This window comes from Rutilus rutilus, assembly GCF_951802725.1.
Source record: "Rutilus rutilus genome assembly, chromosome: 1".
NCBI lineage: Eukaryota > Metazoa > Chordata > Actinopteri > Cypriniformes > Leuciscidae > Rutilus > Rutilus rutilus.
The window spans coordinates 31287569-31306257 of NC_140209.1; the positions used below are offsets into that span (position 1 = coordinate 31287569).

Sequence of the window (18689 nt, forward strand, 5' to 3'; positions counted from 1 at the left end):
AAAGAAAAAAGTTTAGTTACTTTTACAATCTTGTACTGTATATCATGTAAATCTGTTATAGTTTTGTGGACTTCGAAATTGAGCTTGTAGGCATAAAATGTGTGCAGATTCAAACGGATTCAAAATACAGTGAAGTGAAACTGATCTAGAAGTAGGTACAGTAAGTGAATATCCAAAAGTTCAGGTACCTCAGCTGTGAGATGTAGGGCAGACACTGAAGGAAACTCTTCATTTCACTCTCTTCCTCTGAACATCCTCTCAGCTCTACTGGTTTCTTCTCTGTCTGGAGTTTCAGCACTTCCAGGAGGACGGAGGTCTTTCTCTGTGAGAGATCTATGATCCAGACATCAGGTAACTGGAAAACTGACTGTAATGCTGGAAGGAAACTCCTGCCTGTTTGAGTCTCATAGTTCTTCACATGTGAGTAAAGATCCAGCAGGAAATCGCACTGTTTAATTCTGTCAGTCCATTGATAAGGTAAAGATGTGTAGGTGCAGACTGATGATAACAGTTTCAGCTTCTGCTCTCCTGTCTGTGTCTCAGTCTCTGCTGCTTTAATGAAGAGTCTCAGAAGAAATCTGCTTTGAACACTTTCATTCAGATTAGAGAATCTGTAACAAAATGGAAATGAGAAATGTGAATAAATAGAAATATCACAGAACTTAATATAGCTATGACTTGACTAAATAATACAAATTAAAATAATGTGTTGCTTGTGTCTTGTTTTCTGCTCACATTGTTGTAAACACTTGAAAAAAGCACATTAGTCATTAAAGGGACTATGTGTAGCTTTTTAGGTATTTTATTATCTAAAATCAATATTTTTATTCATAAATATGCCCTCAATGGTGTACAAATACCTATGGCAATGATCAGACTAATCCTCGTAAACGAAGAATTTATTATCTTTATATACATGAGATGGGTAAGTCCACGGAGGCTTCCATGTAGTTCCGCCATCTTGAAAAACTATAATAGCAGAGAGGGACAAAAAGGACTAGGCCAACGCGTTTCCACAACGCGTTTTCGTTCAGAACCAGCGTCACGTGACTGAAGCCAGCAGAAGTGGAGAGCAGAGAGAGGCGCTTGTCACTGTCGCGGCAAGTTTAAAAGGCTGCACTGCACGGTTATTTATACATCGTTCATTCATACATATGCTGAGTCACAGGATAAGAAGTCCTCGTCTCGAAAAAGTCCAAAATAGACCGTAAAAGGAAACGTGACCGGAGATTACAAAAACAAGGGTTAATGTGGGGATAGCTAATGCAGGAGAAAGCTTTCAAAAGAGACCCTGAAGTTGCCTGCTTTCTTCTCGACAGGTAAGTCAATGTTACGGTCTTAATTACAAGCTTTTTTTTCATTGCTTGGTTGTGTACTTTATTACCGTATATACCCGAATATTAGACGAGGGTTTAGTCCTAAAAATAGGCTGAAAAATGGGGGGTCGTCTTATATTCGCGATATAGACAAAATCACGGGGGAAAGGGAGAAAGAACAACGGAATTAATATGAAATAGTGACTGAAACGCGACCCATTAAGACAAATGATTTCGCCTATACTTGCATGTAAAATTAGAGAAGCAACATAATATCTGTGTTTAACTGAATTAAAACGCTGCTCCTCTCTGCCATGCGAGACGCAGAGCGAGCAAGCGAGAGAGAGAGAGAAAGAGAGAGAGGTGCGTGCGCGAGACACAGAGAGAGAGAGAGGTGCGCGCGCGAGACGCAGAGAGAGACAGAGAGAGAGAGAGGTGCGCGCGCGAGACGCAGAGAGAGAGAGAGAGAGAGAGACAGAGAGAGAGAGAGGTGCGCGCGCGAGACGCAGAGAGAGAGAGAGAGAGAGAGAGAGAGAGAGAGAGAGAGAGAGAGAGAGAGAGAGAGAGAGAGAGAGAGGTGCGCGCGCGAGACGCAGAGCAAGAGAGAGAGAGACACAGAGAGGTGCGTGCGCGAGATGCAGAGCAAGAGAGAGAGAGAAAGGCGCGCACGTGCTGGAAGAGAGAGAATGAATTATCACTGTAATTTTCAAATACAATTCTTTTCTGTTAAAACCAGATTTTAAAATCAGATTTCATAGTTAAAGTTTTTCACAGTCAGTAATTTTTTTCGTTGTTTCAAGTTTCAGTTTGTTTTAAATAACAAACCTGTTCACCCAAAGAAAAACTCAGAAGTGCTATTAGAAGACATCCTGTCATAGCTTTTTGGTACATAAGGGCTACCGTAGATGCAACGCGCATTTGAAAAAGTGAGGCGCTGGAGAGCTTTATTCGTTTGAATGCAAAATACAATTTCACCACTAGATGGGAGAAATTCCTACACATAGTCCCTTTAAATACTGTAATTTACACTTTATAATGAATACATTTTTCCCCAAATATATTTACAACATTATGTGTCCTGAAATGATCAACTTACATTTGAGACTATATTTCTAAGCTCATCAAAACAATGAACTCTATTCAATTTATCAATTATAAACTACTCCAAATCATTTCATCTATTTTCTATGCTGTGTAAAGTCATTAATATCTCAATGATTTATATTAAAATACTACATTACATAGCCTACAGTTATATTCAGAGGAGAGCATTTCTATTATTTTGATTATAAGAGACAATGGAAAAAACTGTTAAAACTAAACAATTAATGGAGGAAAATGTACTTTCTGAATGTAAGTGACAAAAGGAGAAAGACTCTATTTGGTTCAACAGTCGTGGACAGATTCTTTACCTTTTATTTTGTTCAACTTGATTTTTTTATTGCATATTGTTTTAAAATAGTTATTGGTTTTAAAGAGTCAAATTTCTAAACTTTTTAAGGACTGAATTTGTCCATACTGATTGTAATATATTATTTTACATATAGATCATGTGTGCATTGAAGTGTGTTGTGGATCCAAAACTTTCACTTGCTGTATTAAAAAATCAACATAGTAAATTAGCAATGTTTTTCCAGATTACACCCCAATCTAAAACATACATAAACAAAATAACTTTTCTTATAAATGCCTTCCTAAAACATGTTTAATGATGAAAAAATTAAATTACATTATGAATATCAATGTCTGGGTCTCTGAGAGTCGAAACACTACAGGTGAATAGGGTAAAAATTTAACTAGCAGATATCACCATGAAACTTTTCCAGTTGATTACCTACATTAAGATGAGAAAAAAATGTATTACAAGTTTTCTGTAATTTAATGTTTAAATATGCAAATTAGGCATTATCTAATTAAATATGTGCTAATTTGCATATGTAAAAAAAAAAACGAAATCTGAGTATTGGATAAAGCCAGGTTCAAAATGTATTTTTCATTGTGTTCACATATTAGATGGGAAAAAATTACAGAGGGATTTATGGATATCTACTTTTGTTATCCTGTAAATCAGAATATACTGACTCAATAGCCTGAAAAAAATGATTTTCGACATGTTTTTTTTGGAATAAAATGTTATATAAATCAAGCTAGGAATAATATATTTACAAATCCCTCTGTAAATGTCTTCATAATATAACTAGGTACAAGACTGGAAAGTTTGGTGTATATAGGTGCTACTAAAGTGGAGATTTCGGACTTGGAGGATGAGAGAAAAGTCATTTCGAGAAAACGGGCTTTAAAGAATTATATCAGCCAATGAGATTGCACATTTAGAGTTAAATTCCCCCTTTTACTTTCACGATTGGTTGCTGATAAAAATGAAATGACCATATTTGGATCCGACAGCATTGTACAGAAGAGAGAGAGCTTTCTAAAGGTGTATGTGATGACAGTGTGCAGACAGCGATCGCGGAGCAGCGGGAAGGATGATTTACAACACCAACTTTTGTTGAATTTATGAAAAATCTACAGACACAAACAGAAAGTGTAGTAAAATAAAGACCTAAATGTGTATTTCGGACTTTTTTTCACCACAAGTCAGAAAGAAGACATGTTATTGAAGACAAATATCCCAAAATCTCAAAATTGACCAGTGAAAAAACAACAATGTTTTTGCCTGCCATGTCTCGCCTTAAATCAACAATCAAAAGTATGCAAGTTCAGGTACCTCAGCTGTGAGATGTAGGACAGACACTGAAGGAAACTCTTCATTTCACTCTCTTCCTCTGAACATCCACTCAGCTCTACTGGTTTCTTCTCTGTCTGGAGTTTCAGCACTTCCAGGAGGACGGAGGTCTTTCTCTGTGAGAGATCTATGATCCAGACATCAGGTGACTGGAAAACTGACTGTAATGCTGGAAGGAAACTCCTGCCTGTTTGAGTCTCATAGTTCTTCACATGTGAGTAAAGATCCAGCAGGAAATCACTCTGTTTAATTCTGTCAGTCCATTTATAAGGTAAAGATGTGTAGGTGCAGACTGATGATAACAGTTTCAGCTTCTGCTCTCCTGTCTGTGTCTCAGTCTCTGCTGCTTTAATGAAGAGTCTCAGAAGAAATCTGCTTTGAACACTTTCATTCAGATTAGAGAATCTGTAACAAAATGGAAATGAGAAATGTGAATAAATAGAAATATCACAGAACTTAATATAGCTATGACTTGACTAAATAATACAAATTAAAATAATGTGTTGTTTGTTTCCTTTTTCAGCTCAAATTGTTGTAAACACTTGAAAAAAGCACATTAAAATAGCCATTAAATACTGAAAGAGTAATTAACAATGAATATATTTTTCCCCAAATATATTTTAAAAGTATTTACCATCTAACTTTACTTAATTCATAAAGTGTTTAATTATTGAACAGCATTATGTGTCCTGAAATGATCAACTTACATTTGAGACTATTTTTCTAAGCTCAGCAAAACAATGAACTCTATTCAATTTATCAATTATAAACTACTCCAAATCATTTTCATCTATTTTCTATGCTGTGTAAAGTTGTTAATGTCTCAATGATTTATATTAAATTACTACATTACATAGTCTACAGTTATATTCAGAGAAGAACATTTCTATTATTTTGATTATACCAGACAATGGAAAAAACAGTTAAAACTAAACAATTAATGGAGAAAAATGTACTTTCTGAATGTAAGTGACAAAAGGAGAAAGACACTATTTGGTTCAACAGTCGTGGACAGATTCTTTACCTTTTATTTTGTTCAACTTGATTTTTTTTATTGGTTTTTTAAATAGTCAACTTTCTAAACTTTTTAAGGACTGAATTTGTCCTTACTGACTGTAATATAGTATTTTACATATAGATGTGTGCATTGAATTGTGTTGTGAATCCAAACTTTCACTTGCTGTATTAAAAATCAACATAGTAGATTAGAAATGTTTTTCCAGATTACACCCCAATCCAAAACATACATAAACAAAATAAATGTTCTCACCAATGCCTTCCTAAAACATGTTTAATGATAAAAATAAATAAATAACATCATGAATATCAATGTCTGGGTCTCTGAGGGTTAAATCAACAATCATAAGCATGTAAGTTCAGGTACCTCAGCTGTGAGATGTAGGGCAGACACTGAAGGAAACTCTTCATTTCACTCTCTTCCTCTGAACATCCTCTCAGCTCTACTGGTTTCTTCTTTGTCTGGAGTTTCAGCACTTCCAGGAGGACGGAGGTCTTTCTCTGTGAGAGATCTATGATCCAGACATCAGGTAACTGGAAAACTGACTGTAATGCTGGAAGGAAACTCCTGCCTGTTTGAGTCTCATAGTTCTTCACATGTGAGTAAAGATCCAGCAGGAAATCACTCTGATTAATTCTGGCAGTCCATTTATAAGGAAAAGATGTGTAGGTGCAGACTGATAATAACAGTTTCAGCATCTGCTCTCCTGTCTGTGTCTCAGTCTCTGCTGCTTTAATCAAGAGTCTCAGAAGAAACTGCACTTCATCACTGATATTCCTAAAGTCAAACCTGTTTCCAAAAGAAAATTAAAATGTTGTATGTGTAGCAATTTAGCTCAAGGGAAATATGAATATTTAAATATGAATTAAATATAATGAATAATTGTGAGTCTGATTGGTCCAGTCGGCACATATGAATAGACATTTCACAGAACTCTGAAAGGGGTCACACACACACACACACACACACACACACACACACACACACACACACACACACACACACACACACACACACCGAATGAGAAGTGCAGTGATGGGTCTTTAAAATTGAAACACACTGTTTTCTTTGAGTGTACGAACGTCTGTCTGCGCGCACAGATACAACACTGTTCATAATCCGGCCGCACCATTGAATATTTTTTTTCATTCAATTACATTAAATTTGTCCAGAATTGTTGTTAATGTACATACTGACTTCAGCCTGTGCAGCAAGATGCATTTAGTTTTACATTCATAGTTTTACAGCGTGAATAAAGTCTAAACACATTGGAAAAATATATACAGTAATAAATGTAACCCTTTCTAATCTTTCATTTTGCACTGTTTAGCCATCGCTATTATTAAACTAAAGTATAGTCTATTAATTTCATTGAAAGAAAAAAGTTTGGTCACTTTTACAATCTTGTACTGTACATCACGTAAATACGTTATAGTTTTGTGAACTTCGAATTGAGCTTGTAGGCATAAAATGTGCGCAGATTCAAACGGATTCAAAATACAGTGAAGTGAAACTGATCTAGAAGTAGGTACAGTAAGAGAATATCCAAAAGTTCAGGTACCTCAGCTGTGAGATGTAGGACAGACACTGAAGGAAACTCTTCATTTCACTCTCTTCCTCTGAACATCCTCTCAGCTCTACTGGTTTCTTCTCTGTCTGGAGTTTCAGCACTTCCAGGAGGACGGAGGTCTTTCTCTGTGAGAGATCTATGATCCAGACATCAGGTAACTGGAAAACTGACTGTAATGCTGGAAGGAAACTCCTGCCTGTTTGAGTCTCATAGTTCTTCACATGTGAGTAAAGATCCAGCAGGAAATCACTCTGATAATCAGGATCATCATTATGATAATAATCTTCCCACATCTCATTAAAAGACAAGATTTTGTAACTGCACACAGAAGACAGCAGAGTAGAGAATCTTGTTCCTGTAACTGTGACATTTTCTACAGCAGCAACACTGAGATTCAGCAGGAATTTCACTACATACTTCTTCATTTCTTCATCTTCATCATCATCATCATCATCATAATTACAGAACCTAAACCTGATAAAATACAGAGAAATTAAAATCTCATTAATTTATGACAACATGCAGCATTTATAAATCAACTATATAGTGCACAAAAACAATTATTCTGATAATAATAAACATAAAAGCAACATTTATAGGACAGAATCTAATGACATTTATTAGACTTTTTTCCAAGGTCCATATACAGTATAACGTGTAGCGTCTGGACTGAATCACGATGACCGATTCAGTTTTAAACTTCAGAAAGCTTTTAACCTTTTTGGACTTCATGTAAATCACAGGCCTAGCGCCGATGAGTCTGGATCAAATTGTCCTCATTGTCACTTTAGTGTCCTGGCAGAGGCTGAACAGAAACACCTTCGTGAGCTTCAAAAAGATCTGAATCAACTCAACTTCCCTCTCACGCCAGGAACGAAAGAACATAGTTGTGTTGTGTTGTGTTAGTTTAAAGTCTAAACTCTATAGTCAAGTGTAAGAATGTTTCTCTGCTTCTTCCAGCCATATCTTTCTTGGTATCGAAATATTCCTCTTGTTACGCCTTAATTAACGATGTTCAGTGTGATACAATAAAATGTATAATACTATTACCACCATCCTTTGGAGTAAAAATGACCAATTCTGACATCATCATTAAACATGCAGATTAGGCTGTCAGAAGGAGACAAAGAAACTCTCTCCCGCTAAACGTTCCTAACTACTATTGGTAATTTCAGCCAAAATAGGTGTGGACTGATTTATCCTTAAAGGACGACGACAATAGCTCATTTTCTCTCATTCCTTCTTCCCTGTCCGCTCTTTTTCCTGTCCTTCGGACGAGACAACATCTTCTTGATTTTCAGAAACTTTGCTTTCAAATAAACCTTTTAAACTTCCAGCAAACGACGCGCTCTCCAGAAGAACCCAAAGAACATTTCAAGCTCATGAACCACGCACCGAGGATCTATACACACACACAGACACACACACACACAGACACACACACACACACACACACACACACTATGCACCAAAGAATAAGTGCAAGTATTATTTCTATCAACATTTAGATGCGTTTAAGATCGTTTGCCCCAGCCTTAAGGTGATTTGATTCTTTGCTGGCTCTGAGATCAATAAATACTGTTTGTGATATTTGCCATTCCTTGATCTCTCTCTTTCTTTCTTTACTTTTCATTATCCTGTGTATATATAATCTTTTTTTACGTGTAGTCGTATGTATTTATAGTTTCATTTATTAAAAAACATTATACACTTGATTGTCTCTGTTGCTGCTCACAGATCATAGTCACTGAAATGTTTGATCTTTAGCCATAAGCCTTTATACTGTTGAGTACTTTAGTTAATAATCTAATAGAACAGAAAAGTTCTCTTACGAGAGGTTCTCTCGTACTGCGTAATATCTTACGCTACAGGAACATTTTCCGCGATATATTGAAGCCAAAAATTATCCGTAATTTTGTAATAATGTAAAACGCGTTGCGGCAGCATGCAGACATAGGCAAGACAGCTCGCGTGCCTATCGTGCAAACAGGCGTGGCTTAGGCCTATAAATACGCTCGACAGGCTGATATGATCTGATTTTTCATCTCTTCAGCGAAGCTCACGCGTCGCTGGATCCGGAGAGAAAGAAGCCGCGCCGTCTGAGAAAGCTCTTCAGCGGGATGAGCCACTGCACCTGAAGCCGCTGGCCGCGCCGCCTTCAGTCGCCGTTCCTGCTGCGCTATCCGGCGTTATATCCTTTTCTCTGCTACTGTGTTTTGTGTGTGTGTGTGTGTGTGTGTTCGCCGCCGCGATACACACTCTCATTGCACTAAAAGAGCAGGGTGTCTTTTTCAAGACGCCCCTTTCCTGCAGAGCTCGCGCTCGCTGACGGCGGCTGCCCTCACTGCGAGTTCACTGCCTATGGTGACTCTGAGGACTCGCCTGGCATCCTTCTCTGAGACTGCACCTCTGCCCGCCGCGGTACCGCGCCGTAAAAAGCGCCGTGCTCAACGGGTCCTGGAACCTCCCCCAACCTGCAAAGCTCGCCGGTTCGCCCGCTCGCTTCACCCGCTCGCTTCGCTAGAGTCTCTTCCTGATGGACAGTGGCCGCCGTCTGCCGCCGCTTCCGTCGAGGTTATCGACCAAGAAGCCGCGTCTGTGGGGGATGATACCTGCTCTCCCTCTGTTCGAGCCGCGCAAACTGCGCCGTTCACAGGGGATGTCAGGAGCGGACGGTCACGGGGCTAGCTTTCTCTCTCCCTCTGTTCGAGCCGCGCAAACTGCGCCGTTCACAAGGGAGGCCAGAAGCGGACGGTCACGGGGCTAGTTTTCTTTACGTTACAAGAAAGCTACCCCGCCCTTGCGCCCCATTCACGCATCACTCACCGGCGAAAGGAGAAAAGAGAGTGTTTTAGTCCCGCCGAGGCCGGACTAACCTCCATTTCTCACACATTTCTCAGTCCCCTATTAAGTTCAGGCAACTGGAAATATCAATATTGCAGCAAACGAGCCTGTTATAATACACGCACGCCTGCTAACAAACGCAGAAGCAAAACATGATGACGCTCTCTCTCCTCCCGCTCTCTCCCTTTGCTCGTGCCGCGCAAACTGCGCCGTTCGCAAGGGATGTCAGTCACTGGGCTAGTTTTCTTTACGTTACAAGAAAGCTACCCCCGCCCTCGACATTTGCGTGCGTCGCCAGCGAAAGGAGGAAAGAGAGTGTTTTTGAGTGAGAAACCTCCATTTCTCACACATTTCTCAGTCCCCTCTGAAGTTCAGGCGACTGGAAATGTCAATATTGCAGTAAACGAGCCTGTTATAATACATGCACGCCTGCAAACAAACGCCGTCACAAGACTGAAAGCTTATGTGATTCCCCCTGTGGCTCAGTGGCGGAATCTTAGGCTTTCGCACCAGAGACCCGTGTTCGAATCCCGGGTCTGCCGGCAGATAAAATCATGCCTTCAAAGTCTTCTTAGCCCGCCTAGGAAAGCGACGGTGTTCAAGTCCCGCTGCGGCCAGACTTCCCACTCGTTCAGTTCCAGAAAATGCGACTGTTCCAGTGTATTTAGCAGAAAACTATAGCCCGTTTGCCTGCACACAAACGCCGTCTTTACGGTGACCGAGTGTAGTAGTGTAGATGAGTGTAGTAAAAATGCCCACAGCCCAGTGCTCATTCCTACACACAAGCACAGCCCGCCACACAGGGCTCGCACACATAAAATCGACTCATGTCGATTGTGCATTAAATGTAGTGAATGTGCCCACGACCCAGTGCCCACAAACACTACACACTGCATGTCTCACGGTTTCTGTAAAAACGAAACTAACGCACATACAGTCAGCTCAAGCAGACGGTGTTTTTCAGTGTAGTAAATGTGCCCACTGTGCCACGCCCACATTCACTCACAGACATGACAAGCCCCGAGGGGTTCCCCCCCGCTCACTCTCTCTCAGCAAGCCGCCATAAGAGAGTCGAGCGCGGGCAGGCTGATCTAAGACAGCTGAACAAAGCGCTTTCGAAACGCCGGTTCAGAATGCTCACAACCAGGAAAATCTTCGCGCAAATTCGTCAAGGGTTTATGTTTATGTCAATAGATCTGAAGGACGCGTATTTCCAAATACAAATAGCGTCACGTCACAGGCGATTTTTGAGATTCGCCTTCGAGGGCCAGGCATATCAATACACAGTCCTACCGTTTGGCCTGTCCCTAGCACCCCGTCCATTCACGATGTGCATGGACGCGGCGCTCGCACCCCTGAAACTTCGGGGAATGCGAGTGTTGAACTGCTTGGACGATTGGCTGGTTCTAGCTCAGTCACACTCAGAGCTCATAGAACACAGGACCATATTACTCGAACATCTCGAGAATCTGGGTCTCGAAGTCAATTGGGCGAAAAGTTCACTGTCTCCCAGTCAGAGAATATCTTTTCTGGGCACAGAACTGGACTCGCTGTCTATGACAGCACAGCTATCGCCGCAGCGCAGACTGGATATTCAGCGCATGACAGAAACCTTCCGTTGCGGCACTATAGTCCCGCTCAGAAAGTTTCAAAGGATGCTGGGTATCATGGCCTCAGCATCATCAGTACTCCAGTTGGGTCTGCTTCGCATGCGCCCACTGCAGTTCTGGCTAAAAGCACGAGTACCGCGCCGATCGTGGACCTCCGGTCTTTCTCGCCTCAAGGTCGATCAGAAATGCGTCTCAGCTCTGAAACCTTGGAGAGTGATCGACTGGTACCAGTCAGGTGTAAGCCTGGGGACTTCCTCGAGTGTGAAGGTGGTGTCTACGGACGCCTCCACCTCGGGATGGGGAGCGCTGCTCGAGGACAGACCGTTCTTCGACCAGTGGTCAGAACGGGAGAAGCTTCTGCATATAAACTGCCTGGAAATGCTGGTGATAGACAACGCGCTAACACGTTTTTGTCCCCACATAAGAGGACACCACGTCTTGGTCCGTTCGGACAACATGTCAGTGGTGGCTTATATAAAGGCGCCAAGGAGGTATCAGGTCCCGAAACCTTTACAGGCTGACGGAGCGCCTCTTGGTCTGGGCTCAGCACAATCTGCGCTCGTTGAGAGCAGCGCACATGCCTGGCCATCTGATTGTGGGACCAGACAGACTGTCCAGGAACAATGTTCCAGCAGGAGAATGGTCTCTACACCCGCAAACAGTCCAGCTGCTGTGGGAGACATTCGGCAGAGCGGAAGTAGACCTGTTTGCGTCTCAGGAAAACGCTCACTGTCCGGAGTTTTTCTCCAAGAACAGGGATGCGCTGGCCCATGTCTGGCCCCGCTGCCCGCTCTATGCTTTTCCCCCCGTCACGCTCCTACCTCAGGTATTAGAGCGGGTCAGGGAAAACGGATGCTCAGTGCTACTAGTGGCTCCGTTCTGGAAGAACCAGGCTTGGTTCCCGGTTCTGATGCAGCTGACAAGCACTGCCCCATGGCCGATACCAATGAGGAGGGACCTACTCTCTCAGGCCAAGGGCTCGATCTGGCATCCTCGCCCGGAGCTTTGGTCCCTACATGCGTGGGCCATCAACAGGTACCCGCTAACCTCCCGGTGGGAGTGTTAAACACGATCATGCAGGCTAGGGCCCCCTCTACGAGACGGCTCTATTCCTCAAAATGGTCTGTGTTCTCTAGCTGGTGCACAGCCCGTGGCAAATCAAATTGTGGGGTGACGGAGGTTCTCTCCTTCCTGCAAGAGCTACTGGATAAGGGCAGAACCCCATCCACGCTCAAGGTTTACGTGATGGCCATAGTAGCGTTTACTAAACCGACACTTGGCCAGTCACTTGGAAGGAACGATCTGGTCATTCGCTTCCTTAGAGGAGCTAAGAGGTTAAATCCTCCCAGACCTCCCTCAGTTCCCATGTGGGATCTTTCTACGGTCTTGGAGGCCATGAAAGGTGCCCCATTCGAGCCAATCCAATCAATAGATATCAAACACTTGTCTTTCAAGATAGTGTTTCTTCTGGCTCTCGCTTCAGTAAGGCGTATAGGGGACTTAGAAGCGCTCTCAGTGAGCGCGACATGTATGGAGTTTGGGCCAAATGACTCGAAAGTCATACTCAAACCGAGGCACGGGTACGTTCCTAAATCCCTCAACACACCGTTTAGGGCTCAGGTGATTTCCCTGTCGGCCCTGCCGGTCTCTAACGAGGAGAAGGACGCAAGCTTCCTTTGCCCGGTCAGGGCATTAAGGGCTTATGTGTCTCGCTCGAGTGTCTTCAGACAGACAGAGCAGCTCTTTGTCTCGCTCAACGGACATTCTAAGGGACTAACCGTGTCGAAACAGAGCCTATCCAGATGGATAGTTGATGCTATAGCGCTGGCTTACGCCTCTAAGGGCCTGCAGTGCCCGTTAGGTGTCAGAGCGCACTCCACAAGAGGCATGGCCTCGTCGTGGGCTTGGTCTAGTGGGATTGCCTTGCAAGATATCTGTATGGCGGCAGGCTGGGCCTCCCCATCTACATTTATAAGGTTTATAACCTAGAGGTTCCCGCTTTGCAGGCTAAGCTGCTTTCGGTCTAATAGATCGGTATTGTCTGCTCCGATACTATCGGCCCAGAATACTGAAACTGCTTGAGCAACGCTCGCTGATCGATCATGCAACTCTATGGGCAGTGTGTAAGACCCATAATATTCATCAGTCCAGGCCGAGTTTTTTCGCCCTGGCTGTGTGGAACACTATCAATATAATTGCTCCTTATAGGATGCTATTTATTACCAGAATGATGCTATTCTAGCCCCTCTTCCTGGACTCTCTGCGAGTCCCTGATGACCATGTACTATATGAGCCCTGGGCACTTGCCCTTGGGACTTTGGTATTGGATCTCAGCATGCACAGCGTTTTACATTGTGTTCCCCATAGCGTAAGATATTATGCAGTGGGCGCGAAGCGCCCTCATTGGATCTGACGTCACGAGAGGCCTCTCTCGATAGGCTGCTGCAGTTGCCGCAGGTCAGCCAATAGGCACGCGAGCTGTTTTGCCTATGTCTGCATGCTGCCGCAACACGTTTTACATTATTACAAAATTACGGATAATTTTTGGCTTCAATATCTCGCGGAAAAGAGATTTCCCCGTAGCGTAAGATATTACGCAGTACTCGTTCCCTCTTCTAGAGAGAACCGAGGTTACGTTAGTAACCGAGTACGTTATTCTTCATGACCAGAAGAATAATCTTTTACAAGAGTTGATAAGAAGGTCGTATTGTTTCCTTTTTGAGCTAATTTGCTACAAATGTTAGTTGAGGTTTCTAGAACCAGTCAGTTTCATTTTCCTGACTATTTTCCAGCTTCTCTGTGACCCTTAGAATAAGTTTTTTTTTTCAATCAATTTTACATATTTCTGCATCTAAAGGTAAATAAAAAACAACATATTTTTTTTAATGATCCATAATAGTACACAAAGACCTACTCCAGTTTTTTTAAACATGTTGAGCAAAAGGCTGTACAATATCAAGTACCTTATCCGTGAGATGTAGGGCAGACACTGAAGGAAACTCTTCATTTCACTCTCTTCCTCTGAACATCCTCTCAGATCTACTGGTTTCTTCTCTGTCTGGAGTTTCAGCACTTCCAGGAGGACGGAGGTCTTTCTCTCTGAGAGATCTATGATCCAGACATCAGGTAACTGGAAAACTGACTGTAATGCTGGAAGGAAACTCCTGCCTGTTTGAGTCTCATAGTTCTTCACATGTGAGTAAAGATCCAGCAGGATATCACACCGATCATCAGGATAATAACCATCCAACTCTTCGTCAAAAGGGAAGGTTTCGTAACTGCACACAGACGACAGCAGAGTAGAGAATCTTGTTCCTGTAACTGTGACATTTTCAACTGCAGCAACACTGAGATCCAGCAGGAATTTCACTACAGATGACTTAATTTCTTCATTACAATAAACATCAAACCAAAACCTGAAAAAAATACAGAGAACCAAAAATGTCATTAATTTATCACAACATACAGCATTTATAAATTAACTATATAGTACATAAAAACAAATATTCTGATAAGAAGAAACATAACAGCAACATTTCTATAAGAGGACAGAATCTAGTGACATTTATTACACTTTTTTCCAAGGTCCATATATACAGTATAACGTGTAGCGTCTGGACAGAATCACGATGACCGATTCAGTTCTAAACTTCAGAAAGCTTTTTAACCTTCATGTAAATCACAAGCCTAGCGTCGATGAGTCTGGATCAAATTGTCCCCATTGTCACTTTAGTGTCCTGGCAGAGGCTGAACAAAACCACCTTTGTGAGCTTCAAAAAGATCTGAATAAACTCAACTTCCCTCTCACACCAGGAACGAAAGAACATGTGGCTTGGAAACTGGAGAAACGCACCTAATATCTTAGACACAGACATTCTTTCCATTTAACTCATAATTTAAGTCATCCCAGAATGTATATGATATATTCCTGTGTGTATGAATGTCCCCAGCTTATATTAGCCTAGTTACAACTTTCTAGTGTTAGTTAAACTCTAAGTGCTTATAGTCAAGTGTAAGAATGTTTCTCTGCTTTGATATCTTCCAGACATATCTTTCTTAGTATCTAAATAATCCTCTCGTTACACCTTAATTAACGATGTTTAGTGTGTTACAATAAAATGTATAATGCTATTTTTACCATCCTTTGGAGTAGAAATGAGCAATTCTGACATCATCATTAAACATGCAGATTAGGCTGTCAGAAGGAGACAAAGAAACTCTCTCCCGCTAAACGTTCCTAACTACTATTGGTCATTTCACCCAAAATAGGCGTGGACTGATTTATCCTTAAAGGACGACGACAATAGCTCATTTTCGCTCATTCCTTCTTCCCTGTCCGCTCTTTTTCCTGTCCTTCAGATGAGACAACATCTTCTTGATTTTCAGCAACTTTGCTTTCAAGTAAACCTTTTAAACTTCCAGCGAACGACGTGCCCTCCCAAAGAACCCAAAGTACACTTCAAGCTCACGAACCACGCACCGAGGATCCACACACACACACACACCAGCCCGGTCTCACCCCAAAACGTCACATACTGACGCGTCTTGACCAAACGGCAATATACGACGAAAAGGGTACCCCTAAAACGTCCATATGAGACGAAGACATAAGCGCACCAGCAGCGCCTCTTAGCGGGACCCTAACGCATACCTAAACCTACCCATAACCCGAATAGTCACATACGGACGTTTTAGGGGTACCCTTTTCGTCGTATATTGCCGTTTGGTCAAGACGCGTCAGTATGTGACGTTTGGGGGTGAGACTGTGTTGCACACACACACACACACACACACACACACACACACACACACACACACACACACACACACACACACACGCTATGCACCAAATAATAAGTGCAAGTATTATTTCTATTGATATTTAGATGCATTTAGGATTGTTTGCCCCTGCCTTAAGGTGATTTGATTCTTTGCTGGCTCTCACAGATTAACTGTTTGTGATATTTGCCATTCCTTGATCTCCTCTCTCTTTCTGTCTTTACTTTTCATTATTCTGTATGTATTCTCTATTTAAAGGTGCCATATAATGGAAAACTGTATTTAACTTGGCATAGTTGAATAATAAGTGTTCTGTCCATGGAACTGACATAACGTGAGCCTCAAACACAATTGTTTCCTCCTTCATATGTAAATCTCATGTTTGCAAAAGTCCACTGAAAAACATCCGAATACCAACATAACTGTGACGTTGCAGTCAGGATCATTAATATTTACGCCCCCAACATTTGCATATACCAGCCCATGTTCTAGGCCAGGCAGTAACGTGGACCTGCACAGCCGAATCATCAGAAGTTCTGCAGGTATTGTGAAGAAGCAAGCAAGGACAATAGCGAAAATGGCAGATCATGGATATAAATGTTATGTTCCAGGCTGTGCAGCGGATGTGAACACTTTTCACACTCTTCCCATAGAACAGAACTGTCAACAGGCATGGTTGATGTTTATCTACAACAGGATACTGCACCATTTTAATTCACAGTTGTTAGTTTGCTCTGCCCATTTCACCACTGACAGTTTTTCTAACCTGGGACAGTCTCAAGCAGGCTTTGCTCAGCCTTTGATACTCATAGATTTTGTATTTTCAGTCATTTACATTGTGACTGTGTATCAGATGTAATGCAACTGAAAACAGTGTCTGTAAAGGTGTGAACCAAATGGCCTACAGTCATATGCCCCACACAGACAAATGGCCCATAGAAACTGATGGGTGTGAAACCACATTGCTCAAGGTAGATTATAGTATAGATCGATCTCCTGTGGGAGGTCCTAACAGTTTTCCTTTGTTTGTAGCCCTTTTGCCTTCATGTATAAAGTTCTGTCTCAGACACAGAACGTTGGGTTAAGATTGTTGAAGGGCGACATGATAACATCGCTGCTGAAGGACTGCTACACTACAAACCTTCAATAAATTCTTCTCCCCACAAGAACTCTGGTCAAGCTTACTTATTTTATGTATTGGAGAAATCTAATACATTGGCGAGCCACCCAAACCACTGCTCGGCCAAATACACCAAAATATAACAATACTGAAGGCAATTCCAACTACACTCACCTAAAGGATTATTAGGAACACCTGTTCAATTTCTCATTAATGCAATTATCTAATCAACCAATCACATGGCAGTTGCTTCAATGCATTTAGGGGTGTGGTCCTGGTCAAGACAATCTCCTGAACTCCAAACTGAATGTCAGAATGGGAAAGAAAGGTGATTTAAGCAATTTTGAGCGTGGCATGGTTGTTGGTGCCAGACGGGCCGGTCTGAGTATTTCACAATCTGCTCAGTTACTGGGATTTTCACGCACAACCATTTCTAGGGTTTACAAAGAATGGTGTGAAAAGGGAAAAACATCCAGTATGCGGCAGTCCTGTGGGCGAAAATGCCTTGTTGATGCTAGAGGTCAGAGGAGAATGGGCCGACTGATTCAAGCTGATAGAAGAGCAACTTTGACTGAAATAACCACTCGTTACAACCGAGGTATGCAGCAAAGCATTTGTGAAGCCACAACACGCACAACCTTGAGGCGGATGGGCTACAACAGCAGAAGACCCCACCGGGTACCACTCATCTCCACTACAAATAGGAAAAAGAGGCTACAATTTGCACGAGCTCACCAAAATTGGACAGTTGAAGACTGGAAAAATGTTGCCTGGTCTGATGAGTCTCGATTTCTGTTGAGACATTCAGATGGTAGAGTCAGAATTTGGCGTAAACAGAATGAGAACATGGATCCATCATGCCTTGTTACCACTGTGCAGGCTGGTGGTGGTGGTGTAATGGTGTGGGGGATGTTTTCTTGGCACACTTTAGACCCCTTAGTGCCAATTGGGCATCGTTTAAATGCCACGGCCTACCTGAGCATTGTTTCTGACCATGTCCATCCCTTTATGACCACCATGTACCCATCCTCTGATGGCTACTTCCAGCAGGATAATGCACCATGTCACAAAGCTCGAATCATTTCAAATTGGTTTCTTGAACATGACAATGAGTTCACTGTACTAAAATGGCCCCCACAGTCACCAGATCTCAACCCAATAGAGCATCTTTGGGATGTGGTGGAACGGGAGCTTCGTGCCCTGGATGTGCATCCCACAAATCTCCATCAACTGCAAGATGCTATCCTATCAATATGGGCCAACATTTCTAAAGAATGCTTTCAGCACCTTGTTGAATCAATGCCACGTAGAATTAAGGCAGGTCTGAAGGTGAAAGGGGGTCAAACACAGTATTAGCATGGTGTTCCTAATAATCCTTTAGGTGAGTGTATATTGCCATTACAAACTCTATCGCAAGCAGTAACGTTAGTGATTTTATCCACTTCTTGACTGTCAAGTCATTTCTGTTTAAATCGAAAGTTTCTTAGTGAGCGAACAACATTAAAAATAATTTACCCTTTGTTGTCGAACGCAAGATGCTAGTACAGTAATGTTAACCTTAGCTAACTAGCAAGCTCCAAGTAACGAGCACAGATAACTAAACAGTATGACGACCTATTTACACAGAGGTTAATATTATTTCAGGACTGTGTTGTCAAATAAATCGACAAAATACCACTGTAGACA

At 42.0% G+C, this 18689-nt stretch overlaps 1 protein-coding gene across 1 annotated transcript in view; it reads right to left on the reverse strand.

The window, feature by feature from the left end:
• Nucleotides 1-18689, reverse strand: part of LOC311306245 (uncharacterized protein) — a 44913-nt gene that overhangs the window by 7812 nt on the left and 18412 nt on the right. The window contains exons 7-11 of the mRNA XM_084434543.1: nt 14068-14520; nt 6642-7124; nt 5447-5869; nt 4045-4467; nt 189-611 (exon numbers count right to left, since the gene is read on the reverse strand). Coding sequence (XP_084290669.1) covers nt 189-611; nt 4045-4467; nt 5447-5869; nt 6642-7124; nt 14068-14520 — 2205 coding nt within the window. The remainder of the gene's footprint in view (nt 1-188; nt 612-4044; nt 4468-5446; nt 5870-6641; nt 7125-14067; nt 14521-18689) is intronic.